Source organism: Diceros bicornis, chromosome 5 (genome assembly GCF_020826845.1).
Source record: "Diceros bicornis minor isolate mBicDic1 chromosome 5, mDicBic1.mat.cur, whole genome shotgun sequence".
NCBI lineage: Eukaryota > Metazoa > Chordata > Mammalia > Perissodactyla > Rhinocerotidae > Diceros > Diceros bicornis.
Genome location: NC_080744.1, coordinates 38,144,249 through 38,171,346, shown reverse-complemented (window position 1 = coordinate 38,171,346; position 27,098 = coordinate 38,144,249). Strand labels below are relative to the sequence as shown.

Genomic DNA, 27,098 nt, shown 5'->3' with positions numbered 1-27,098 from the left:
GAACAATTGTGTGTGACTGCGTGATTCGCTACACTTCGAGTGGCAGTTCCCAGCCAGACTGAGCGCCCCCGACTCCGCGCGCAGCGCAGGTACCCCCCTCCCCCAAATTAAATCACTCGCCGTCCGCCTTTCGCCGCCACCCCTAACTCGCTTATGGTCCAGTTCCGCCCCCATGGGGTCCCATTTCCTTCCACCCGGACGGCTGGAGGCAGCCCTCGGTCTTCCCCGACGGGCCCGAGGTCCCGCCAGTTTCTAAGGAGCCTAGGGCACCGACTCTGGTGGGGGCGGAAGGCAGGGAGAGAAGACTGTGACTTTGGGATTGGCTCGATCGGTGCATGTGGCCCCCAGCGAGCAGCCCCCACCCCCGCCCCGCAACCGCCGCCGCAGCCCCAGGGGAGCGCGGAGGAGGAGCCGCTCCCCGACATCGAGGCCTACGAAGGAGTGGGGGTCAGGGATGGTCTCCCCCGCCCGCTCCGTTTCTGCCCTGACGGCTCAGCCCGCTTCCAAGGCAGCCATTGCCCTGGAGACCCCCGAGGCTATAAAGCCAGGTATCCAGGCAGGCGGCGGCTCCCGCGCCGCTGAGCCCCCCAAGTAAGGAGCAAGCGCCCTGGCGTGGCCCGGCCCCCGCGAGAGGGAGGAGGCGGAGGAGCGGCGCCAGCAGCTTGAGGAGCGGCGCGCCCCGCCAGGGCTGGAGGCAGGCGCGCTCGGCGGGCACCACCGTCTCAGCAGGGGAGTGGGGGCTGCCCTGGGTGCGGGTGAGTGGCGCGGCTCCAAGCCACGAGGGACTGAGAAGCGCCGGACGCGGGGAGAGCAGCAGGAGAGTCAGGAGGTGGCTGAGCTTCGTCTCCCGTCGTCTTGTGGCGGGCCAGGCGCGGAGCTCGGAGTAGCGAGCAAGGTACACCTCCAGGCGGGAAGCCCAGGGAAGGAGCAACGAGACGCCAGGCGTGCGGCCCAGGAGCGGCGGGGCAGCGGGAGCCGCGGGGGCACAAGAGTGGGAAGCCCAGGACACTCGGCCGCAGCTTCCCACGCGCGGAGGGAGCCATAACAGAGCACCAGCGGGGGCCACAGCCCCGCGGGGCGCCCCCGTGCGGAGCTGCCGGGCCGCCTGGGCGCGGTGGCCGGGGCCATGCTCAAGCCCAAGGACCTGTGCCCCCGAGCGGGTACGCGCACCTTCCTTGAGGCCATGCAGGCGGGCAAAGTGCACCTGGCCCGCTTTGTGCTGGATGCTCTGGACCGCAGCATCATCGACTGCCGCGCGGAGCAGGGCCGCACGCCACTCATGGTGGCCGTGGGGCTGCCGGACCCCGCGCTGCGCGCGCGCTTTGTGCGGCTACTGCTGGAGCAGGGTGCGGCCGTGAACCTGCGGGACGAGCGCGGCCGCACGGCGCTCAGCCTGGCGTGTGAGCGCGGCCACCTGGACGCCGTGCAGCTGCTGGTGCAGTTCAGCGGTGACCCCGAGGCGGCCGACTCGGCAGGCAACAGCCCCGTGATGTGGGCGGCGGCGTGCGGCCATGGGGCGGTGCTCGAGTTCCTGGTGCGCTCTTTCCGCCGCCTCGGCCTGCGCCTCGACCGCACCAACCGTGCGGGCCTCACGGCGCTGCAGCTGGCCGCCGCCCGCGGCCACGGGACCTGCGTGCAGGCCCTCACCGGGCCCTGGGGCCGCGCAGCCGCTGCCGCCGCCGCCCGGGGCTCCAACTCCGACAGCCCCCCTGGTCGTCCGGCTCCCGCGCCCAGCCCCGAGCGCCGACGACCCAGCCCCCGGCGCCTACCGCGGCCTCTCCTGGCGCGCTTTGCGCGAGCGGCCGGCGGCCACGGTCACGGCGGCGAGGCTGGCTCTGGGGGCAAGAGCTCGGGCCGGCACCGGGCGCAGGGCAGCGAGCGGCCCGAGCTGGGCCGGAGCATGAGCCTGGCTCTGGGGGCCGTGACCGAGGAGGAGGCTGCTCGACTGCGGGCGGGAGCCCTGATGGCCCGACCAAACTCGCCACAGTCTTCGGGGACCGGGCGGTGGCGTTCACAGGAGGTGCTGGAGGGAGCGCCCCCGACTTTAGTGCAAGCCCCCATCGGCCTTAGCCCCCACCCCGAGGGCGACCCCGGCAGTGGCCGCTTGGGTTTGCGCCGACGCTCCACAGCTCCAGACATCCCCAGTCTGGTTGGGGAGACCCCAGGGCCCGAGAGCGGCCCAGAGTTAGAGGCCAACGCACTGCCCCACTCGGTGCCTGGGCCTCAGCCTTGGCAGGAGGGCACGGAGGCCGTGGTGCTGCACTCTCAGCGGTGAACAGCGTCGACGCCGAGCCCTGCTCCCCCCTACCCTTCTGCTCCACTGGGATTTCTCTCTTTCTTCCAGGTCCCTCACTTTCCTGGCAATTTCCTGCCGGTGATCCCAGGGCCCGTCCCCACTGCCAAGGCGAGGTGCCCTCTTTCTAAAAGGGACCTCTATCTTGTTTCTTTTTTGTGCTTGTTGATATTCCCTGCCTAAGTCTCTCATCTTCCCTGCAGCCTGCCTTTCCTGTCCTGGAAGGTGAGGAGTAGAAGACTGGTTCCATAGCCTTCCAGCCAGGAAGATGGACCCCCTACCCTGTGCCCCAAGGCTCAGTCCTGAGTCCTGCTGGCTCCTGCCCCATCCCCTTCCCCTTGCGGGTTTCCCCACACCCTGGCAGCCAGGCAGGCAGACCAGTGGTCCTGTAGAACAAAGGCCTACCCCCACTTCCTGCCCCCCCTTACAATAATGGAGGTTATTATTGTCCTCCATTAGGAGAGCTGATTAGGAAGGAATGTGGAGGTTAAATTTGGGGGGGGACAGAAATTCCTGCCTCAAGACAAAGCACATTTTGGGGGTGGCAGAGCCCCCCCCCCCCCCCCCGTGTTGAACACCAGTTGCCCCTTGAACCAGCTTCTGGGTAATTCCTGCCCCAGGCGGACCCAGGATTCAACTTGGTTGACAATGTGGGGTCATTGCCTCACCCCAACCCCTACCTGGCCCATCTCTGGGCTCCGAGCCAGCCTGTTCTTCGGCTCTGCCGCATTTGAGTTCCATCTTTGAGGTCTCACCCCTCATAGCCCAGCCTTATTTCCTCTCACTCGCAGAGGCCTGAAATGGAAAGGACTTAGCACACCCCCCACCACCACCTCCCAGCTCCCCCGTCCCGCACGTGGGTGCTCCCGCAGGTTGGAACGGTTGTGAAGGCTTTGCTTAATTGTATTTCTTCCAGTCGTCAAAGACCTCGTGTTTTGAGTCTCTTTGTATATGAAGCAGAAAGCAGCGGGTCTGATCCGAGGCTTAAGAACCTGACAATGTCTCTTTAAATAGAAGCTCCGCAAGGGGGATAATTGACTGAAGTGTTTGCCACGTTAAACGGCGGCGGCGGCGCGGGAGTCGGAAGCCCACACAAGCCACAGGTCCGGGTTTAAATTACATCAAACTCCGGCGAGAGCTGGAAGGGGGCTGTTCAACGGCTCCTGCTCCTCGCTGGGCCCTTAATGGAGGGGAGGGCGGATGATGGATTCTAGAGGTCGCGACCAAGGATCCCTGCCTCTGCCCCAACGCGTGGGACGCAGGCCCGGCCCAGCTTTATTAGTGGGCAGATTAGTGAGTCAGAGGCAACCGCGGAGAGGTGGTTAAGGGCCCTTTGCGGGCCTGGTCCTTCGTCCCCTCCCTCCCCGCCCCCGCCCTCCTCCTTGTGCTGGCCTAGCGAGGGGGAACTATGGGGTCTGGCGAATCCCGTGCCCTAGGACCCTGCGGAAGCACTAGCATGTGTATCCGTGCACCCAGCCTGCGGGGTGGCGGCTCATGGGGGTTTTTTTTGTGTGTGAACTCCGAAGGTTGAGCATGCACCCCCTCATCTACCTGCAGTCGGGTCTTTTCAAGACGTCGGTCTGTTCGTCTTTGCAGAACGGAACGTTTCTCACCAGTAACTCTAAGGGAACTGCCCAGAGAGAGAATGACCTGTGCTGAGAAACTGGGCCTGGAGGTGAGGGGTCGGTGATCAGGAGCTGGCCTTGTGTAGGTGTCAGACGCCGTCCCAATCCTTCCACCCCTCCAGGGTCAGCGAGGCCGCGAGGGCCCCGAGACTGGACGTGATCTCTGGTGCCCCCTGGTGGCAGCGCGGCGCTCTCGGTGCTGCGCCCTAGCTCAGCGTTCGGACTTGTGGTTATATTTGGGGTCACCGCTGTGTACTTCTCCCTCCGTGTGCATTTACCCGTGGAATCCTCTTCCTCTTGTAGTATATTAAATCCGGATACTTGAAGTCATTTCACAAGAGTGAAATGAGGGACAATAAACAAACTCGCATTTGGAGTAGCAGGAGCCCAGACCCTTCGCTAAGGACCCCAAGATCTTCCAAGTTAAGGCTCCCTGTCCTGAGAGTTCCCGCTGTCTTCTGAAAAACTGGAGCCCCCGACTCCTCCCTTATGAGACCTGAACCTCGGGAACTGCTGATTATGCACTGTTTTCTTCTGATGAGATTTGCTTTCATTTCTGGGTTGTCTCGCCCTTCCCCGTCTTCTCAGCCCCTCTGTCTGGGTGGTGGGTGAACAATACCCGAGGGCCTGAAAAGCCAGAAGGAGAGGACCTGGGGTGGGATGGGGGATAATTGGACACCCCAAGTGCAAACTCCTTTTTTCTGATCTTTGCTTGCTCACTTGATCCCTTTCCAACTGTGTTTAATTTTCATGAAGTTTTTAATGGTGTAAAAATACAAGTATTTTGGCTTCTTCAAAACACCATGAGGTCTGGGTTGCACACTGTGTAGAAGGTGCTGTTATCTTTCAAGTGTGACTGACATGGGGCTTTCTGGTTGAATGTCACCTTGAGCCCTCTGAATGGGGTAAACAGCCATGAGGGCTCCTCTTGGTGGAGTGGCCAAGGACTTGGTGGTTGAAAGTGATATTTCTAAAAAACCACAGCAGATCTTTCCTGTCTGATCTGAATTGTGTGTTTGACTGCCTTGCTGTTCTTGCAGATTTCTTAGCAGGCCCAGCTCTGTGCAGAACTTACAGGGTTCACCACGTTTCACTCTCCTGAACTTCCTCTCATTGTCAGCCCCAGGGCATTGTGGCTGGGGTCCTCTTGAGCTCGCTTCACTTTACAAGAGACTTTTCTAAACACTGCTTTTCCAACTTTTGTTGCTTTTGTCGTTGTGAAGAGTCGCCCATGCCACTGGAGCTCGGTACTCCGAGAGCAAGCTCAGAATTGGTCTGTGTGTGAGGCTAAATGAGTACGCACATGCGTTTAGAGTGACAGTGTGTGGTGGAAGGACTATAAGAACTCAAAAGAATAGTTATTAAATCCAGTATTATTCACTTGTGAGAACTGGCCTCTCTTTGCCCTAACCACCACTCCTGACTCTGGGCTCCCTTTGGAGAGGTGGAAGGGTGCTCTTCCTTTCTGCGAAGGTTCCGCCCTCCACCAGCCTCCGTCTCTGCCCCTCGCATGTGGCTGCCTCCTGAGGGTAAGACTCAGGCACTGCTCCTGACTGAGCTGGTGGGACTGGGGCCCTCGGACCAGGGCAGCTGTCTAGGTGGGAATGCTGTGGGGACAGGAGAAGGTCTGCATGACTCCTTGCTCCTGGTTAAGAGGTTTCCATGAACTCTGGGTTAGGGGGCAGGACAAGATCTCAGGAAGGAAGTACTGGAATCAGTGTCAGAGCTACAAGTTTAAAGATAATTTCATCCACCTCCCCCACCCTCAGGACCAGAACCTAGGTTTCTGAATTTCCAGCCTTTACTGCTCTTTCACAACTCCTCACTGTCCGCCTCAGTTCCAGGAACCGAAACCGAGACTGCTTTCTCACTGGAAGCAGTTCCAGGCCACTTTCTATGGACACCTTGAGGAGAGCAGCCTTGGACTTTCAGGGGGTGAGAGGCAAATGGGGGAAGGGAGAAGCTGCTGCAGAAAGTGGTCATCAGCCCTGGTGGCTGCCCCCAGAGCCCCTGTGGTGCCAGCAAGCACAGCCCTCGGCCCTGGCTTCCTGGCTGTGCTCTTCTCCCCTGGGAAGGAGCCCTGTCTATTTCTCAGCTCTTTCAGTCCCAAGGGCCTTTCACTTCCTGTTTCCCTCCTTCTCTGCCCTCATTTCGGGCCCACAAGCCACCAGGGAGTTGGGTTTTCTATGGACTAGAGTGACTGCTGGGGTGCTCACGTGGGGGAGGAGGGGGGGGCCGCTCCAGACACCCACTACTGGGTGTCCAGCTCGAAGACAGCCTGGCTCCACTCCCAGAGACAACAGGAAGCCCAGAGGTTTTGAACACTCAGTTTCATTTAAAACAGGAACAAGTGCAAACAATTCACAAAAGTTTCTAGGGAAGATGCTTTTGTTTTTAAAACTCTGACCCTTAAAAAAAAAAAGTCCTTGCAGTTTTTTTGTTTTTTTTTCCCCCAAAGCAGGCCACTAGGGAGCAGAGGAATCTAAAAATATTATCTAGATAGGGTCCAGACACCTGGAGTTCTTCCCTGGGATTCCCTGTCTCACAACAGCCCTGCAGGTGGGGAGGGAAGGAGGACAAGGAGACAGGTGTCTGAGGAGGCAGCTGGGGCAGATGGTTTGTGCAAACGGGGTGCCCATTCTCTTGACGTGACGGAACCCCGGGAGCTGGTTCGCCTCCCCCAGACCAGGGTTTTGAAAAGAACGGGCCCCTGATGACCTGGTTATTGAGATGGCACTCACAGGGAAAACAAAGTTTGCTCCCTCACCATTCCAGTCTCTGGCTCTCAGACTCCACATACAGGAGAAACTCAGACACCTGCCAAGCCCCGAGGTGTTAGACTCAATGGAGACCTCCTCATGGTCAGGTAGAAACATGGAACCTAAGAGCTGGGAAGCCAGGCCAAGAAAGCAGGTCCCTTCAGAGCAGAACTTAGTGGGAGAGAGGATGGGGAAGCCCTCCTGAAGCTGGCTATGGGTGACCTGAAGGGAGCCAGGCTGTCAGGGTGACCTTCCTCCACTTACACACACATGCACACACACACAGGTGTGCACACACACATGCAACCTGTAAAGTGAGGCCACCTCTACCACCAACCCCGTTCTTTTCTTTCACCCAGAAAGTGCCCCTCCCCCTCCCACAGCCTGTGAGCAGGCGGTTCACAGTTCGGAGCAGGCTGTGCAGGGAGAGTGTTGTCGGCGCAGGTGGGTCGGGAAGCAGGTGCAGGTGGGACCGTGCCTTCAGGAAGTCAGACACAAGGGAGGAAGATGGATTTAGGCAATAAAACCCTTCCCTGTGGCCCTCTCGAGACCCCAGGGTTTGGAACTGGAGCTGAGAACAGCAAGTATCCTGGTGAAGACAGGCAGGCTGCCCTCTTGGGGGGCCTGGGGTGCTAGTGTACAACTACCTTTAAAAACCGCAGCAGCCTTTTCTGCTGTGTTGGCCGCAGTGGCCAGGAGCGCTGGTCTCTGCGTTTCTTAGAAATATCCCTGTGCAAATAACAAAGGGTCATCCTGCAGAAGGGTCTCCATCATCCCAAAGGCAACTGGGGACTCACTGGGGAGGGAGAGAGACCGAGAGGGCAGGTCCGGCCTGGCCCAGTGGGCTGAGGGGCAGGAGGGCGGGGAGGGGGCTTCACATTCAATCTTTGGAGAGAATACTGAGAATGCCGGCAGGCTGGCTGCCCGGTGTCCCCTGCCTGTGGGCATAGGTGGCAGACGCACTCTGGGGGTGGGCTCAGCAGGCGGAGGTCTGCTTGCGGTAGAGCTGGATCAGGGGCACCAGGCACTCGGGCAGCCCCGTCTGCAGCAGGAAGGGGTGATCCAGGAGCTCCTGGGCTGTGGCTCTCTCCTGGGGGTCCCGCACCAGCATCCGTTCCAGGAAGTCTCGCAGCACCGGGGAGACCTGTGGAGACAGGGCAGTGAGAGGAAGCCACAGTTAGCAGTCACTTTGGGGTGACCCATCTGCCTGGCCCCACCATCATTTGGAAGTCTTAAATTCTCTCCTTTCGTCCTTTCTGGTTCCTCCCAGGCTCAGTACTTTTTGGATTATCAGGTAGGTAAAGAAAGTCAGCATCAGTGCACAGAAAGGGGACAGTTCACCTCTAGGGGGTGCTGCTGAGCAGTGGAATTAGGGTGCCTGGAGCGCTGGGGAGCTGGTCTCAAATACAGCCGGTTCCCCACCCTGCTCCTCAGGGCTCTCAGTGTTCAGGCCCTGCAGCTCTGTGGAAGGGCCATAAGATTGGTATCAGTGATCCAGTCCTGGGTCTATCCCAGATTGACAAGTTGCAATTTTCTCTACACCTCAATTTTTTCATCTGCAAAATGGGCTAATGATAAAATGTTCTTGCCCTGTTTGCCACAAAGGGCTTTCGTGAAGACTAAAAAAAAAAAGAGGTCAGGGAGGAAGAAGTGTTTTGAAAAATAGAAAAGAACAAGGTGGGACCTGAAAAGGAAGATTTCTTTATTGCTCTAAGCCTTAGAAACTAAGTCACAGGATTATCTTGGTTCATTTTGAGCCAATATCTTGGGATGAAGCTGAGTCTTGGGCTGTTACAGAAGGCTGCATCCTCTGGGGAATTAGCTAGTTGGACATCTCTCCCATCTGCTAATCTTGGGGTCAGCAGTGCAGACTCCAAGGACCAGTTGTCTGGGAAGGTGTTTCCTGTCTGTCCTCACAACCAGCCGTGTTAGGGACAGAACTATATTGCCATTTAGGGTCTGGGCCTCAACCCTCTGGGACATTTCTCACTCTGGCCACCAGATGGCAGTGCAACTTCGCAGCCCTGTGCTGACCTGGCCACCAGCAAGGGGTGACCATAGGTACCTCTGCGACTTTGGGTGGATTTGACAGAAAAGGGTTAAACACAGACACACACACACACACACACACACACACACACACACACACACACACACTGGCTCAGATGTGGTCAGGATGTGCATTGATGGAGGATAAGCTAATTTTCTGTGATAGACTGGGAACACTGTGCCACGGTATGGCTCCCTGATGGGGTGGAGGGGTTCCCGCTCAATTAGCTTCTCTGATTCCTCCCCAGGACATCAGGGATTCCTGGCAGCCTTGCTTTCCCTTTTATTGGGCTCCTGTCAATCGCCTGCAGGTGGAAACTTTTTGGAGAGACCATAGGGGTTTGTGTGTAGATGTGGCTCCACACTCAGGGGCAGGTTTTGTGTGGGGAAAGAGGAGTCTTTTCTAGGAGCACAGAGCCTCTGGCTTCTGTGGACGAGAAAGGCTGGGCCTGGGAGCCCAGGCTCTGGTCCTCTAAGCCTCAGGGAGAATGAGGTCTGCAGGGTCACACCTTGTGCAACGACTGACCTTGTGAGAGTTTTTCAGCTTGGGTGGAGGGTTGTCCCGAAGCCTCTTCATGGCTTGCACTGGGGAGTCACTGAAGTAGGGTGGCTCCCCATCCACCATCTCAATCACCATGATGCCCAGAGACCAGATATCCACCTGCAGGAGGAGAATGTCCCTGACTCCACTGGCCAGAGTGTGGCCCCTTGGTAGCAGCGTACTGCAGGGGGAGGGGAGCAACTGGTCCCAGCTCTCCTTGGTGAAGTCAGCCTCCTTCCTGGCCACCTGCCCTGTGGTCAGTTACTTCCTGCATGAATGACCATTGACTGTAGGGACATAGCTGTCAGCCACTCTCTGTGAAAGGCCATCACACATGGGTAAGCCTGGCCATACCCCACTCTGCCCTTGAGCTGAGGGAGGGCATTTTCGATACCAGTTTGTGGCAACAAAGTCACAGGTGAGAGCAGACCCGTCCAAGAGGGGGCAGGGGCAGTAGGCAGTGGGGTGGGGTGCTGACTAAGTGGGAACTGAGGACCAGGGCTATTTTTGGTGCTCCAGAGGGGGCCACAGTGGAAGAGCCATGTATTCCGAAGCCTCCTCTGGGAGGACTAGGGGATGGAGGGAATGGTTACCTCAGTCGCATACAAAGACCTGGAGATCACTTCAGGAGCCATCCAGTAGGGGGTTCCCACCAGAGACTTCCTCTTAGGGACATCTTTGCTGATCTGAGCACAGAATCCAAAGTCTGAGAGTTTCACCTGGAGTTGAGGTGAGAGGGAGAAAGGGGAGTGAGTGGTGAACTAGGAGAAGGAGCCGTGCTGGAAGCAGGGAAGTGGGGGACGTGCATGTGCCAGCATGGGGTGGACCCTACCCTGCCATCGAGGGTCAGCAGGATGGAGTCACTCTTGATGTCCCGGTGGATGACACCCTGGGCATGCAGGTAAGCCAGGGCCTGCAGCACAGCCTCACACACAGTGGCGATCTGCTCCTCATTCAGCCTGGACAGGGAAGGCAGGACCACCGGTGGAAAAGAATATTAGCTTTGTCAGGGCTGCAAGGCAGCTGGGCTGGGCAGAGTCGGTGCCCCTGGTACCAGGCTCCACAGCTCTGGGGCAATGTGTGCAGCAGCCCAGTCAGGCCAGAGCCCTGGTGAGAAAGGGCTTGGGCCTAGACTGGAGACCATTTTGTCTTCCCCATTCCCCTGTTTGTGTCTGTTAACCCAAAGAGACAAGGGGGACCTCAGGACGATCTAACACGCACCCCAAGTCTTCTGTGCCTGAGGCTGCCCAATGCCCCTGCTAGGACAGTGGTGGGGGCAGCCAGCACTTGGGGCCCAGCTCTCCCAGCTGCCCACCTGACTTGGGAGACGATGTCCGTGAGGGCCCCGCCCTGCAGGAACTCCATAAGCACCCACAGCTCCTCGCCCACCAGGTAGCTCTTGTACATCTCCACCACGTTGAGGTGCTGGTAGTCCCGCATGATCACCACCTGGGGGGCAGGCGGGGATGTCTGAGTGCTAGCCACCGTCCCCACTGCCCCTGCTCCCCATGTCCTGCCTGGCCCCATGCTCACTGCCCATCCCAAACGCCCCGCCCACATCCCGCCCTCTCCTCCCACCTCATTAAAGAGCAGCTCCCTGCGCTGCTGCTTCCTGAGGTCCATCATCTTGACGGCCACCTGGCGGCCCGAGTGCTTCTCCCGGGCCAGGCAGACGATGCCCGTGGAGCCCTCGCCAATCTTCACGTAGCTGTCCAGCAGCAGCCGGGGGTCACCCTGGTCCACCACCATCCTGAGTGCAGCCTTGAACTGCTCGTGGGTCACAACGCCCGTGTCCTCGCCAGCCAGGGCACCCTTGGCCACCGCGGGGTCGTGGGGCAGGTACAGGTTGCTGGTGCTGATCTGGGCATGCCGGGTGCGGGGCGAGCCCGCTGGGGAAGACCTGCCTGGAGGCGGGCCGGCGGCTGGGGCTGTGCGGAGGGACTTCTGGGGGCTGCTGGTATCTGAGGTGGTCAGAGGGCTGAAGATCCCCACAGGCTGATCCGAAGGCAAGGACTGGGCCTTGCCCACCAGGCTTGACGGGGAGCCTTTCTGCAGTGGTCGGAAAGAGGAGCTGGGCTGCAGGGAGGAAGAAAGAAACAGAAAGGGGTTTGGCTGTGGCAGCGTTTGGAGCAAACTTCCCCGAGGCAGGGGATGGCTGCCAGGACCTCTGGGCATGGGCAGGGTCATGCAGGCCTCAGACCAAATTGGGGAGGTGCTGCGAGCTGAGATTTTCAAAGGGAGCTGAAGCCAAAGCATAGTCCTGCTCGGGAAACCAGCCCCCGATGTTCCTAGGTGAGCAGATGAAACAACAGCTCTTACGTCTACTCTGCTGCTCCTGGGAAGACGAAGAAAGCCGAGTCCCTGGGGTGTCCTTGTGCTGGGTATTTCTTCCTGGGTAATTGACAGCCAGACCCCAGGGAGGCCACCAGGAGGCAGCTTCACTCTGTGCTGTGGGAATCTGGGTCAGGGGCATTCATCCTGTGGCTCCTGCACCCAGGGGCCCATATGGGCAGAAGAGGCCTGGGCAGTGGGGTTGGGGCCAGTGGGGCAGCTATGACTGACTCCCAGGACAGGGCAGGGAAGCCGCAGCAGGAGTCTGATAGCCCTGCTTGTGCCTGACAACAGGGAGTCTGCATGTCTGTGCTGTGAGATTATGTCCCCAACAGAGGACCACAGAGCCCTGTTACCATCCGGGGGTTCTCAGGTGTCCCCTGGGTTGGGGATCTGGTGCCAGGGAGATCTCAAATCAGTAGGTCTAGCCAAATCCAAGCCAGGGGTGGGGAGAGTTCCTAAAGGCTCCCCAGACCAGCTCCTCCATTTGCTCCCAAGCATGAGACGCCTGGCTGATGACCCCCAGCAAGGAAGGGAGGGCAGGGGGCCTATCCTTATGATCTCCGCCAGGAGGAGAGAAAGGTGGAGCTGAGTAGCAGAGTGGGCCCCTGGTGAGCCCTGCTCAGGCCCAGCCCTGGAAGCCTTCAAGGCCCCTTGCCTGTCTGGGCCCAAGCCCTCCCGCCAGCCTGGCAGGAAAGGGTCCCATCCTTGGGTTCTCCCGAGGGAGCTGGTGATGTGCAACCTGACTCCTCCCAGGGATTATGTGTGTTTAAAAGGGGCTCCTGGAGATGGTGACACGTCACCTAATGGAGGACACTTCAGGGCTGCAGAGCGGCCTCCCGGACATCTCAGAACCCAGCACACGGGCGGCTGTCTAGGTGCCCACTGGGTCCTGGTCCTGACCCCCAAAGCTGAATCAACTTCAGGGAATCTCCCTCACATTCAGCTGGGGCTGGGCTGCTTGATCAGGGACCCCAGTCTGGGCCTTGGGTCCTACCAGGCTCAGCCAGAGCCTGTTCCACTTCTTCAGCACCCCCTCCCCAGGCTTCAGGGCTCCCACCCCCAGCCCAGTCCCTGCCCTTGCCTGGAGTGGAGCATGTGCACGGTGACCCCTGCCAGCAGAGAGCCCCGGGGCAGATTCTCCCACTCCTGCCTCTGCCTGCCCTCTGACAGGCCGTGCCAGGCTCGGGCTCAGCCTCCTCAGTGAGGGAGCCAGGAAAGCCTCCCAGCACGGCTGCGATGACTCCATCCCGCCCAGCAAGCAGATCTGGACAGATGTAAAGAGATTCTCCCAGGTCAGCACTTGAGCCTCCCCCACCTTTCTCCACTCTGTGCTCCAGAGCAGTGGGACCTCAGGACTGGGGGTCAGGTTCCAGTCCTGCTCTGCTCTGATGTGCAATGAATCTTAGGCAAGTCACCCTCTCTGAGCCCTGGTCTCCTCTATAAATGCAGTGCCTGGGGAGCTGGATAGAATGCAGATTCCTGGGCCAGAGACTGCTTCAGTAGGTCCCTAGAGTAGACACTCTGCATTCTAACAAGGCCCCTGGGTTTTGATGAAGGAGGACCGTGGACCACACTTTGAGCAGCTCTGGACAAAGGGGCTTTGGGTCCATGGCCTCACGGAGCCTGCAGGAGGGCTGGGACTGTGGCTGGAGGGGGCATGGCACCACTGAGGCTGGGAGGCCATGTCGTGGAACAGGTTCCACGAGATGTCACCCTGCAGGCCTCACTGCATCACACAGTCACCGAAGCAGCCCCCAAGTCCCTGTAAAAAGGCTGTGTGCTGACCTTTGGGGCGTGGACCTAAGCCAGAAAATGGCCTCTCTGAGCATCTGTGTGGGGCTGGGCAGAGCATGGGGACCTAAAAGCACCTACAGCTGCTCCTGAGGCTGCTCGAACCACCCTTGACTTCTCTCACCCTGAGTCTCTAAGGAAGGCTGTGAAACGATTCCCTTCACCTCCTGGCCTCCCGGCCTCCTGCATGGCTGTCTCTGCTCTGTGGACCAGTGAGTGTGGTGGAGGGATGAGGACAGCCATGCAGAGGGGCTGAGGAGGAGATCTGCTTCCCTCCACTGTCAAGGCCCCTGTGGAGACACTGCTGCAGCTGCTGGCTGAGCTCGGGGCCAAGGGCGCAGTGAGTGGTGGAAGCAGCAAACGCAGGGATCAGTGGAGAGTCCGGCACCCACGTGGCCTGAGACATGGGACATGAGTGATGGGGCCGGGCTCGGTCTTCACCTCAGCAGGGTCTGGTCCCAAATGTCCCTCTGTTGGCCTTACTGCCTGTCTCCACAAGGAGGAAGCTTTTACTTAATGTAGCCACAAGAAAGGACCAGATGAAACCTGTTAAACCCCACCAAGAAAGGGAAAGGGGGACAAAAGATGGAATGAATTGTTAAGGCTCTGGGTTAATTCTGGAGTTACTTGTGTGACTGAAACCTCTTCCTGGGCCAGAAGCCACTAGAAGAGTCGTGTGTGGAGTTACAGCAATGCCTCATTTTCCCTTCCTGGGGCATGGTGACAGGGCTGGGCTCTCCAGCTGTGGGCTTGGAGGGCTGTACCATAAGTTCCCCAAAGGCAGAGGCCACGTCATAATATTTAAAAAATAATAAACTCAGGGGCCGGCCCGGTGGCGCAAGCCATTAAGTGCATGCGCTCCGCTGCGGTGGCCCGGGGTTCGCCGGTTTGGATCCTAGGCGCGCATCGATGCACCACTTGGCAAGCCATGCTGTGGCGGCGTCCCATATAAAGTGGAGGAAGATGGGCACGGATGTTAGCCCAGGGCCAGTCTTCCTCAGCAAAAAAAGAGGAGGATTGGCAGATGTTAGCACAGGGCTGATCTTCCTCACACACACACACACAAAAAGCTAAAATAAAAATAATAATAAAGTCATTTATTGAGGGCTTACCACTTTGACAAGGGCCTTAAATGCATTATCTCATTTAATTCTCATAACCCTGTGGGTTGTTTTATTATCCCCTGGGTACTATTATCATCTGCATTTGTAGATAAGGAAACAGGCACAGAGAGGTTAAGTAACTTGCCCAGAGTCACTAAGCAGTAAGGGACAAGGCCAGACTTCAGTCCCAGTCAGCCTAACCCCTGACCCCTATGCTGTGGTCCCACTGGGGGTCCTTGGCATATAAAGGAGTACATGGTACACAGTAAGTGCTTAACCAAGGTTTGCTGATTGTTGAGGTCTTCTGAATCGGCCTTTCTGCCTCTAAGTAGAACCACTTCTACATCCCCCGAGCTCCTGTCTTACCTCTTTGGCCTCCCTGCCCCCACTCAAGGTCTTCTTTTGCTCTTTAGCCAAAGTGAGTGACTGCAGGCCAAGCTGCCTGGGGCTGAGTACAAGAGCCCTAGGGCCACAGACCCTCCTGCAGCCACATCTGGCACACCGTGGCCATTGGTGGCCTGACCTCGCAGGGCACCAGTGCACGGACTGCTGCTATAGGACCTGCTGTGAGTGTGCAGGGCCAACTCCGGGACGTGTTGAGGTGCAGAGGGCTGGCTGCTGGCTTGGTCCGGGGTTCCCAGGGCTGTAGGGGAGGAGGAGGAAGCCGGATGCTTCCCATCTGTGTTGTAATTTTCCTAAAGCGGTGATTCTCAGCTGGGGGTGATTTTGTCCTCCAAGGGACATTTGGCAATGTCTGGGGGCATTTTCGGTTGTCCCGTCTGAGGGATGCTACTAGCATCTGGAGGGTAGAGGCCAGAGATGCTACTCAATACCCTACACTGCCCAGGACAGCACTCCCAACAAAGGATTATCCGCTCCAAACGTCAGCAGCTCAGGGAGTGAGAGGCCCTGCCCAGAGCAGCTCAGAGGAAGTCTCAGCCTGCCTTTTAAAGGCCTGGCTTGAGAGCATGGATCTAGAAAGGTATGCCCAGGTGCCGAGAAGGAAACCACTCTCCTGGATTTGGAACTGTGGTGTCTCTGAGCCCTAGACGACAACCACCTGCCTCCCCAGGGGTGGGGGACAGCCCTGCACACCCAGCAGTGACCCATGGTCGGTACTTGGTCAAGTGTGCAGGCATGGACAGGCCGACAGAGGCTGGGTGGACAGCCTGCTCCCTGCTGTGGGTGCCGGCAGGAGCCCAGAACCATGCATGTCAGTGCCCAACCGGGTGTGGACACCCCCTTTCTCCAAATCCCTGCAGCCCCCTGGCCGGTCTCCCGAGAGGCCAGAGAGCGATCAACTTCCAGTTCTCACTCCCTGGCAGTGTGCTCTGTCCTGCTCCCACCTTGCTTTTCTGGGGAATGTCTCCCCAGGGGCACAGCCTTCCAGAGACCCCTCAGCTCGCAGACACATCAAACCACATCTCATCTGTTCGTCCCCCCAACCCCCACCCCACGGATCCCAGTCCACTGTCCTTTGTCTCAGTGAGGGGCTGGAGTGCACAAAGCCCCGAACCTGCCCTGGGTGCCTAGTGCTGGCGGTGACTTAGAAAGGTTGTGGGTCCAGGCCAACCCTCAAACCCCCGTCCATGTTCAAGGCAGACCACACTCGTGCCCTCGCCAACAGGGGAGGACCCAGGCTTGTTCTGAGAACCTCCAGGGAGGGAAGCCTCCATCACTCGGACTCCTGTCAGCAGTTGTGTCTTAGGTCTGACTTACAACCCTCATGCTGCAGCCTAAGCTCATTTCTGCCTGTCCCTCAGGAAGGAGCTAGGGAACAAGTGGCCACCATGATGGGAAAGCCTTCATGAGCAGGAGGCACGAGCCCAGAGGGCCCTTCCTCCTTCCTTCCCTGAGGCATTTGCGATACCTGGGAGTCGTCTTAGCTTCTCTGAGTCAATCTTCCCATGTGCCCAATGGGAAAGGATGTTACTGTCACAGGGCATGTAAGAAGCAAAAACTCTGCATGCCAAGAAATGTCACCATTAGGGCTCCCTTCACGGTTTCCTTTTTTACCAGAAAAATATGTGCATTTGAGACTGTCACAGAGGCCAGATGTTGGCTCTCCTACTGCTCCTGGACCCAGGCAAGTTCAATTCTCTACCTTTTCATATGGCACACAAACTCGAGAATAAACCATCACAGAAATGTTAAACAGAACAACTGCTAAAAAAAAAAATGGAAAGGAAGGGAAGGAGAAAGGAAGAGAGGGAGGGAGGAAGGGAAAGAGGGAGGGAGGAAGGAAGGGAGAGAGGGAAGGAAGAATCATCACTAGAGAAGGGGTTAACAGGAATATTGCACCTTAGGGAGAAGAAGTCCGGGGAGCAGGACCTCAGGAGAGACTGGGGCAAGCGAGGGTGGAGGTGGAAAGAAGCTCTGGGAAGATGGAGGCAGAGAGACCCCGCCCCTGCCCAGGGCTGGAGCACCTGTCTCTGCTGGGGCCAGGGTGTGGGTTGCTATGGCACTGGGGGCAGGGGAAAGTCTGGGCTTGTCGTTCAAGATGCTGCTTTTTCAGGGGGGTGTCTGCCTCCTAGTGTGGCCCGCCTAGACACACCCAGAGGAGTGTCAGCTCGGGCATACCATAAGCCCCTCTGAAGCCCCCTGGAAAATGACCTGGCTTGCAACCTTTGACTCACACGTGCTAAGCCCTTGGAGGACGAGGGCTCAGCTGGTTCAGGGTAGAATCCTCAGCTGAGGCTGAGCTGGTGTCTTGATATTTTGTTCCCTCATGCTGTCCCCAGCCCAACCCTGTAGGTGGGAAGGCCAGGCAGGGCCTGTGTCCCTGACTCACATTCCCCAATGGACACCTGCCAGGCCAGGCTCCCTACCCTGATAAGAGTGGCCCCCACGGGTGGCCCCGGCCTGACCTACCTTGCTCTGCGTTGGAGGGCCTGGCTTGCTGCTCGGAGGGGCTGTGGCAGGAGTAGACAGGAACATGCTTCGGAACAGCCTGCGCTTTAGGCTGTTCTCCTGGGTCTTGGGGCTGGGGCTGCCCTCCCCGCCTGGCCTGCCTGCAGCTGAGCCCAGCAAGCAGGACTGCGGCCGGGCCTCCTCAGAGCCGTGCCTGGCAGCCTTGGCCCCACGCCTACCAGTGGCTGTGGGGGGTGAGGCGCCGGGTGGGGAACTCTGCAGACAGGCGCCCAGCTGCAGGCAGCGCTGTGTGGCACCCTGGAACTCGGTGGGGCCCAGGGACTGTGCCTTGGTGGCCAGCCCATTGGGCAGGACCCGTGGGCTCTGCGGCTCGGTCCATGGCGTCTGCCTGCGGCCTGCTGGTGTGCCCCCGTTGCAGCTGAGGTAGAGGCCATGGGGGTCAGTGTGCTCAGACTGGGGGCTCTGCAGGTACATGTCCGGGTCGGTGGCCCAGTGCTCATCCCCCAGCAGCCCCAGGGACTGTGCCCGCCGCCGGCTGGTGGGACTGCGGCCACGCAGGGTGTTGGAGCTGATGACCGACAACTTCTGGATGTCATTGAGCAGCCCCGAGATGTAGCCGTCCACGGGCACTGAGCTGCCCCGCACCACTGTCTGGAGGGAGGGAAGAAGAGTGTGGGTGAGCAGCCTGTTCATGGCAGGGATAGGCGGCTGACACCAGGTCAGAGAGCCTCCCTGGGGGGCCTTGGGGAGGAATATCCAAGGACCTCACTTGCTGTGTCATCCATCTATTCCTTAATTTTTCAGTCACGTACCAGGGCCCACAGTGGGTCAGGCCTGTGCTGGGGCAGGGATACAGGGAGCAGGCCCATTTTCATGGGGGTCGCAGTCCAGCAGGGCACGCAGGTGAATAACCATGGGGTTACAATCCAGCACGCCAAGTGGTGTGGGCAGCTGTGCTTGGGAAGCTGAGAGGGCATGGAGGGAACTCCAGACCCCGCCTGGGGCCTGCTGCCATTCTCTAGTTCCATCTGGGGGCTGCTGGGAGACTGCAGAGCTCTCCAAGGTGGCAGGGACCAGTCCAGGGGTCCACACACACTGGCTTCGTGGCCCCCAGTCCCTGACACGGCCGCTGACCCCTGCCTCTACCAGGCTCTTGGATCTACCCTTCCTGACCCACACAAGTAAAGCCTCCCGGTCTGGGAGAGCCCCGAGCCCCACAGGGGCTGCAGGTCCAACTATTACATGAGGCACACTTAATACTAAAAGATTATTCATTGTTATCTGAAATTCAAATTTTACTGGGCATCTTGTGTTTTTATTTGTTAAATCTGGCAACCCTACCACCCTGGAGAGAGGGACTCCCCAGGCTCCTCCTCCCAGGGTCACCCAGGGAGAAAACGAGAGGCTGATTAGCAGGAATGAAAACAGCCGGCTAATTAATAGCCGGTAATTAGGTGGTTCCTCCAGGTGCCTTTGTGGTTTTGCCAGGCACGGTCTTCTGCGGTGTGGGAGGGGCTGAACTGGGCCCCGCCATCCCGCCGCCCACCTTACCTTCATGGGCTGCAGCTGCACCCGCGTGATGCGGGAAGGGTCCACCACGGGCTTCGGTCTCCGCAGTGTGTCCAGGATGTTCTGCCATTGTGGGGGGAGACCCACAAACTTGCCTTCCTTGGGGTCAAAGGAGGTATGGACGCGGTGCTGGAAGTTCTGTGGGGCCGAGATCTCAGGGCGTTTCTTCTTTTTCTTGCGGAACATGGTGCCTGTGTGGGGAGGGTCAGGCTGAGCCCCAGTGGGGGCTTCATAGGATCCTGGCCCCCTGGGAAGCATGGGGTGGCTGCAGTGGGTGCTGGGGCCCCAGGCTCCGGGCTCCCTCCCAGCAGCATAGTTCCCCTGTCCCGGGCCCAGGGCTTCCCCTCACCTCCCATCCCTACCTCCTTGAGGAAATGGCTAGCTCCCAGCAGAGTCATCCCAGAAACAACAAAAGCACCATAAATAAGCCAACACAGACTATAAACAAGAAAAAGAGGTGTCTCTCTTCCTGTCTGTGCCAAGTCCCTGGTGGAGCAGGCGGACTCTGGGCATGTGTTTTTGTAAGATCCAAAGCCCATTACAAATATCATTCCATGATTAAAGAATTTATAGCGCCGACCCCATGGCTTAGCGGTTGATTGCTCGCGCTCCGCTGCTGGCGGCGCGGGTTCGGATCCCGGTCACGCACTGACACGCCGCTTCTCCGGCCATGCTGAGGCCGCGTCCCACATACAGCAACTAGAAGGATGTGCAGCTATGACATACAACTATCTACTGGGGCTTTGGGGGAAAAATAAATAAATAAAATTAAAAAAAAAAAAAAAGCAAAAACAGCATTTAAAAAAAAAAAGAATTTATAGAAGAGGAAAGGAGGAGGAAAGCAGGCGACTCATTTCATGAAGTATGACCTTGACTCTTAAACCAGATAAGTATAGTACAGAAAAGGAAAATTTGAACCAATCTCACTTGTGAACATAGTGTGAAAATCCTAAACAAAACTAGCAAATTGAATCCAGTAGTATGTTAAAGTTTTTTTGTTTATTTTTTGTTTTTAATCACAATCAACTTGGGTTTGTCCCAGGATGGTTCAACAACAGAAAACCTGTTAAAGAGATATACAGCCATGTACTGCATAACGACATTTCGGGCAGTGATGGACCGCCTATACGACAGTGGTCCCATAAGATTAGTACCATATGTCCTAGGTGTGTAGGAGGCTATCCCATCTCAGTTTGTGTAAGTACACTTTGTGATGTTCACACAACAATGAAATAGCCCAACAACGCATTTCTCAGAACGTATCCCTGTCGTTAAGTGATGCATGACTGTACAACATTCATAAAAAGACAACATATTGCCCACTCTGGGACCATTATCACAGGATCAGGAACTCTGAAAGGGCTCTCATGGTCACAGGTGCTCAGCCCTAATTCTAGAAAGCTCTGAGCCAAGGGCACAGCTGGGGTGGGTGAGGGGCGACTATCTTAGCGGTAAAGCTCTCCAGGGAAGAGAAAGCCCACCTCCCCTTGGACCCCTTTCTCTCAGGTCTCAGAACTCTGACTGTACAAAACATCACTGGCAGTCAAACCTCCATCCCTTGCCTTGCTGATTTGGCGTTTGCCTAAGGCCCTGCTGAGCTCCATCAACCCTAGGAGTGACGTGGGCATGCAGACTTGAGAGAGGGAGACTGGAAGCCCAGGAGGTAAAGTGGCTCTTCCCAAGTGCTGCCCCAGCCTCACCTTCAGGGAGTCCCTGGTGGGGACCACAAGTTGATGGAAGACAGGGTTGGGGAGCCCACTTGAATGGTTTTGTATCTGAAGTCGCTCAAAATAGCTCAATGGATTTTTTTTTTTAAGTTTTTCTTCATTGTGGTGAAATATACTCAATGGGTTCTTATGTCACCTGGAAAGGTCACATGTAGGTTTCAAGTTTGTTTCTTGAATTGAATGCTTGGATCATTCATCTCTCCAGAGATCTGGAGTACCGGGCCAGAGCATTCTCTTTTGGCTCCTGCTCTGGAAACAGCATTTTCCCAGTCACGTTAGCAGGCTCTGGAGTAGGTCACAGATCTGTGAGGCAGCTGGTGCCCACTCAGAAAGGCAGGGGCTGGAACAGCCACAGCTTCCCACTAGGAATTTACTGTGTGTGAATCAATCTGAATCCATGTCATACCTCTTGGAATGCCAGCCACTTTTTGGGACCTCGAGGTTGGAGAGTGTACCAAACACTCCCTACAGGTGAAGCCATGTGGGCGGGACCCCCAAGGACCAAGGACTTTGGGAAGAAATACACCTGTTAGAGTTGCAGGTGAGTTGTAGTTGTCTCCCACTAAGTTGGGGAGACTTTGAGCAAGTTACCTAACTGATTTGAGCCTCACTGTTCTTCATCTATAACGTGGGGTTAATAAAAGATATCTCACGGGGTTTAGGGAGTATGAAGTGAGCAGATTCCCAGTAAATGGGGACAGTTTCTCTTGCTGTGTTACCTCTCTGTGCATCCCCATCTCTAAGCTCAGGGCCCTACAGATATTGGAACGTGGGCAGATACAAGCCTGGGGGTGATGCTGAACTCCTTCCCTCCCAGATTCACCTGTCAAGGGGCCCTGCCTGATTGCTGGGAGCCTTGCCACCTCTCCATAGGTAACCTCCTGACAGTTTGGTAAAACTTGACCTCCTCCCTCTCAGCCTTTGGCTACAGAAGAGTCTCCATTCTCTAGTTCTGTCCTCATGGCCTCTCAGAGCCTCTATCCCTGAGTAGCTTAGCTAACGGTTTTACCCTCCTCCCTCGCACTGTGAACTCCTCTGGAGGTGCGGGGACACACCCTGGAGTTGAAGAAGAGCTGGCTCATACTTTTTCTGCTCAGAACATCCCTCTCCCCAACCCCCCGGCCCCCCAAGGGCCCAGCTTTCGCTGCAGGAATGCACGAGCACAGCATCTTCAGCAAATGCTCTAAGTGACTCTGGGATGCCCCTCCTGAGTCCACCCAACAGCGATTCCAGAACAAGTTCTTCCCAGAGGCAGCAGGAAAGGCTTGAGGACAAAGAGGGACGGCCCGGAGTCCCAGGGTCCAGGAGTTACGGTGGTGAGGGTGGGGAGCTGGCAGAAGCAATGAATTGCGCTGGGGTGTTGGGGAGGGGGAGTAGAGATTTAGAAATCAGAGCTGGTCACTCAGCTGGTGGGAAATGCATGCCTAAAGGGAGGCTGCTAGGACACATCCAAAATGCGGTGAGGCTAACACTGCCTGGGACAACACGATTGTCTACATAGAAAATCCAGAAAAATCTACATACAAGCTATTGGGATTAGGTAAGTGAATTTAGAAGGTCCCAATTCAAGGTCAATATAAATAAATTGTATTTCTATATAGCAGCAACAAATAGAAAATGAAATTTTTAAAAGATTCTGTGGGGGCCGGCCCGGTGGCATAACGGTTAAGTACGCATGCTCCGTTGCGGTGGCCCGGGGTTCGCACCAACACACCGCTTGTCAGGCTGTCCTGTGGCGGCGTCCCATATAAAGTAGAGGAAGATGGGCACGGATGTTAGCCCAGGGCCAGTCTTCCTCAGCAAAAAGAGGAGGACTGGCATTGTATGTTAGCTCAGGGCTAATCTCCCTCACAAAAAAAAAAAAAAAAAAAAAAGATTCTGTGGTACAATGGGAAATAGATGTTTGGTCTTTGTCCCCTGTTCCTGGCACACAGCTCCTAAAACATTTGGAATCCCCAGAGTGACAAGAACATTGGAACTTTCAGCCTCCCCTGTCCCCACCTCTGGGGAGGGGAGAGGGGCTGGAGATTGAGTTCAATGCCAATGGCCAATGATTTAATCAATCATGCCTACGTAATGAAACCTCCATAAAAACTCCTAAATGACAGTGTTCAGAGAGCTTCCAAGTTGGTGAACACATCAAGGTGCTAGGAGGCTGAGGCACCTGGAGAGGGCATGGAAGCTCCGAGCCCCCTCCCACGTGCCTTGCCCCATGCATCTCTTCCATATGGCTGTTCCTAAGATATATCCTTATACAATGAACCGGTAATAGTAAGTCAAGTGCCTTCCTGAGTTCCATGAGCCATTCTAGCAACTTATCAAACCTGAGGAGGGATCATGGGAACCCTTGATTTATAGCCAGTTGGTCAGAAGCATGAGTGGTCCAGGACTTGCGACTGGTATCTGAAGTAGGGGGCGGCTTGTGGGACAGACCCAGTGGGGTCAGGTAGTTAGTGTCAGAATTGAACTGAATTGACACCTAGTTGATCTCCGAGTTGGAGCAATGGTCTCAGAGGGAAAAAACCTGCTCATTTTATGTCAGAAGTGTTATCAAAGAAAAAAACCCTCAGGTACCATTTACCATTTTATATTAAAAATATCAAATCCCTAGGAATAAATCTAATCAAAGATGTGCAAGTTCTCTACATTGAAAAGTGTAAAACATAATTAGAGATATTAGGGCCGGCCCCGTGGCTTAGTGGTTAAGTGCGCGCGCTCCGCTGCTGGCGGCCTGGGGTTCAGATCCCGGGCACGCACGGACGCACCGCTTCTCCAGCCATGCTGAGGCCACGTCCCACATACAGCAACTAGAAGAATGTGCAGCTATGACATACAACTATCTACTGGGGCTTTGGGGGAAAAATAAATAAATAAATAAAATTATTTAAAAAAAAGATATTAAAGAATGTTCATAGATTGGAAGACTCAATATTGTAAAGATATCAATTATTTCCAATTAACCTACAGATTTATTTCAATCTCAGTCAAAATCCCAGCATATTTCTTTTGGTAGAAATTGACAAACAGATTCTAGAATATATAGAGAAACATAAAAAACCAGGAATAGCCGAGACAATCTTGAGGAGCAAAGTCAGAGGATTACACTACTAGATATCATGACTTACTATAAAGTTACCATAATTAATATAGTCTGGAACTGGCACAAAGATTGATGAATAGACCAATGGAACAGAAGAGAGAATCCAGAAATAGACCCAGTCATATAAGGGCACTTAATTTATGACAAAGGTGACACTGCAATATGGTGGGGAACAGAGGATCTTTTCCATAAATATAGTTGAAGCAATTAGATATCCATATGAAAAAAAAGAAGAATCCTGAAGAACGAATTCATGTCATGGCCCAAAATTAATCAGATCTAAATGTGAAAGGTAAAATAATGAAGCTGGTGGGAGTGATGGGGGGGCAGGAGAGAAACCCAGTCTGGCCACGTCCTACCTTAGATCTGGTGTGAGTGACCAGGTGGGACCCAAGTTTGGTGGGCTCTCCTGGAGCCTCTGACCTGCTGGGGCCAAAACCTGTCTACACTCATGGGTCCCAGAGACAAAATCTACCAAGGTTTTCTTTGTCCAAAGCAGAATTCTTTTTCTTTTTTTACAGGGAAAGATTCGGCCTGAACTAACATCTGTTGCCAATCTTCCTCTTTCTTTCCCCCCTCCCCAAAGCCCCAGTGCACGGTTGTATATTCTAGTTGTAAGTCCTTCTAGTTCTTCTATGTGAGCCGCCACCATAGCATGGTAACTGATAGACAGGTGGTGTGGTTCTTCGACCGGGAAGCGAACCCCGGCCGCCTAAGCGGAGTGTGCCGAAATTTAACCACGAGGCCATCAGGGCTGGCTCAAAAAGCAGAATTCTTGATGGCACAGGTTAGGAGTAGGTGATTCTTTCTAAAGATTTCATCTAGGTTAATTTGTAAATGCAGTACGAATACAATGAATATTTGAAGGAAATTCAGCAAAATATTCATTGTGGTTGTGTTTGACTGGGGGGCCACAGGTGATCTCCTCCTACCCCATCTTTCTACTCTTCTAAATTTTCCTCAAAGATGATGGGCTGCTTTTCTAAAAAAACCAAAATATTTTTAAATAAAGGAAAGAGTGATCCATGAAAGCTGAGTTCCTAAGAGAACTCACCCAGTCAAGTACCTAGTGTTGCCAAGTCACTGAGTGTGAAACACCTGAGACACCACCGTGCTGCATCTCTCCAGCAGCGGGCCCTTGGAGCACACCCGCCTGCCCAGGCAGGGGCCTGCAGTTTGCCGTTTCTGGGTCTCCATCTTCCACCTCAGTTCCCTACCTTCTGACCCCAGCCCAAGGGCCCTGGGGCTGAGGGAGGGTGGGGCTGTATTAGCCGTGAGGCCATAGTGTTAAAGCAAATCAGGCCGTGCCAGCCCTTGAAGTTGCCATCCCTGGTATCTCCACCTTTTTGCATCCACACTCAATTCATTGAATGGAGGAGCTTTCCTCAAAGAAGATACCCCTGAGGAGGAAGGAAAAAGGAGGAAGGAGGAAGGAAGATGATTTTCCTTCAGAGAGCCAGTCCCTGCCTTTCCTTCTGCCTGGCCTGACAGAAGTGATCTGGGCCTGAGACTCTGAAGTAGAAATGGGCAGAGGCAGGGTGAGCGCTCAGGCTCGGGGCGACCTCCGCTGCCCCCACCCCTCCCATCTGACACCCCGCCCCACCACAGGCGAAGGAGGTGCTGAGGATTCTTTCTGAGGCTGGGATGCATTGCTGTGATTGAGGAATGTGATTGAGGAATGCTTTGAACTTTCCTCTTCTGAATGTCTGCAGACATTACTTTCTAGCAGGCCAGCTGGCCAGGCTGGCCTGTGACTGGACCAGAGGGGGACCCAGCGCCAGCGGGGGAGAGCCCAGCCCAAACTGGTTTGAGAAGGAAGTTCCCCCGGGCACAGCTCCAGCTGAGATGCTTCCTCCAGCCAGAGCCCGGCAGATGGGAGCCATCAGCGCCTAGGAGACGCTTTCTGGAGGAAATGCTGCCACACCCAGTAAACCCCAGGGCGGAGCTGGTGGAGGGTTCAGGGAGCCACAGACTGGGGTCACTGAAGGGTGGGACTGTCATGCCAGAGGAGACTCAAGACAGAACAGGAAGTAACTTTTCTTGAGCACTTACCATGTGCTAGGCCCTTTCCAAGGATCAACTCATTTAATTCTCACAACAACTCTGGGAGGTAGGAATTATTATTATTATCCACAAATCCAGATGAGGCTTAGAAAGATTAAATAACTTGCCCAAGGTCACAGAACCAGGAAACGATCGAGTTGGGGTTTGAACCCAGATCTGGTCCACCACGCCCACTCTGAGGGAGTTGGGCTGTTGTTTCTCTCCTTCCCGGAGGTCTCTGTGAGCAGGAGTGGGGCTGAGCAAACCTGATGAATTCATGGGAGTGTGTAGAAGGGGGTGGGCCGGAGCCAGCGCCCTCAACCAAGATTGCTAGGTTCTTTCCTGGGCTGATCTGTGAGTCAGAGGCCAGGGGAGACTGGGGCTGTCCTGACTTGCAGGCAGACCCTCATATTGTTTAGAACCAGGGATTTGCCCTGCAAGGGGTGGGTAAAATGTTCCAAAGAGTTCACGTCGGCAGCTGTGATGTCAGGGCCTGGCACATACGAAAAGAGCTGCAGAAACAGCAGGAGTGTATTCTCTGCAGCACAGGATGCATCCAGGTCCCCTCAGGAGGATCTCAGCCTGAAGCCAGGCAACCTGTAGGCTTGGCTCGAGGAACTGTGGACAGAGCTTTGTGGCTAATGCTACTGTTCCATGATGACAAGGGGTTTGGGTGGTGGGGCCCCCAGAGCAAGGCCCTGAGGCTTGGCTGGTCTACAGTCCACAAGGGAGATAAGCAGAGCAGCTGCGGTAGGTGGGTCACCCTCTCAAACTGCTTCGTCTCTGGGGGAGGAGACATCCATCTGCCAGGGCCTGGGTTGCCAGGCCACCAAGCTGTTGGGGACCCGCAAACCCAAGGCAGAGCTATAGAGAAATGAGTCTGTATTTAAACCTCAAACCAGAGCTCAGACCCTCAAATGAGCGCTGCCACGTGAGGCAGACTTGGGAGGGAATCTGCCTGTTCCCAACACGCTCTGGCACTTCCAGAAGTCCTCTTTGGGCCGCACCTTTGGGGCCCGTGTTGAGCCAACATCAACTGTTCTCCTAACCTGTCACCTCTGCTTTTCACCAGAAGTGGCGGTGTCTGACGTGGTCACCCACCTTACCCTCCAGACCTGGCTTCGGGTGGGTTTTGGCTATTTCGACACATCGAATCTCTTTCAAGGAAAGGACATTTAGCCCGCTGAAGGGATTCAGAAGAATGTGCTGCAAGCTGGGAAGATGGCTTCTAGAAAGCGAGACCAAAGGAGTTTGCAGCTACTCTGAAGGGGGCAGGATTTAGCTGGTTATGTA

The 27,098-nt window shown here is 55.9% G+C and overlaps 2 protein-coding genes across 4 annotated transcripts in view; one reads left to right on the top strand and one right to left on the bottom strand.

Moving 5' to 3' along the window:
* Nucleotides 1–1,126: 1,126 nt before the first annotated feature.
* Nucleotides 1,127–2,409, top strand: ANKRD63 (ankyrin repeat domain 63). The gene has a single exon (XM_058540447.1). The coding sequence runs from the start codon at nt 1,127–1,129 to the stop codon at nt 2,273–2,275; it is 1,149 nt and encodes a 382-aa protein (XP_058396430.1). The 3' UTR covers nt 2,276–2,409.
* A 3,822-nt stretch (nt 2,410–6,231) lies between these two features.
* The window catches only part of PAK6 (p21 (RAC1) activated kinase 6), a 37,836-nt gene continuing 16,969 nt past the window's right edge, over nt 6,232–27,098 (bottom strand). For all 3 annotated transcript variants that reach the window (XM_058541217.1, XM_058541216.1, XM_058541219.1), the window contains 8 exons: nt 18,918–19,126; nt 17,367–18,017; nt 10,846–11,343; nt 10,583–10,716; nt 10,100–10,226; nt 9,861–9,986; nt 9,253–9,387; nt 6,232–7,821 (listed from right to left, as the gene is read on the bottom strand). In XM_058541217.1, coding sequence (XP_058397200.1) covers nt 7,654–7,821; nt 9,253–9,387; nt 9,861–9,986; nt 10,100–10,226; nt 10,583–10,716; nt 10,846–11,343; nt 17,367–18,017; nt 18,918–19,121 — 2,043 coding nt within the window. In that variant the 5' untranslated portion in view covers nt 19,122–19,126 and the 3' untranslated portion in view covers nt 6,232–7,653. The remainder of the gene's footprint in view (nt 7,822–9,252; nt 9,388–9,860; nt 9,987–10,099; nt 10,227–10,582; nt 10,717–10,845; nt 11,344–17,366; nt 18,018–18,917; nt 19,127–27,098) is intronic.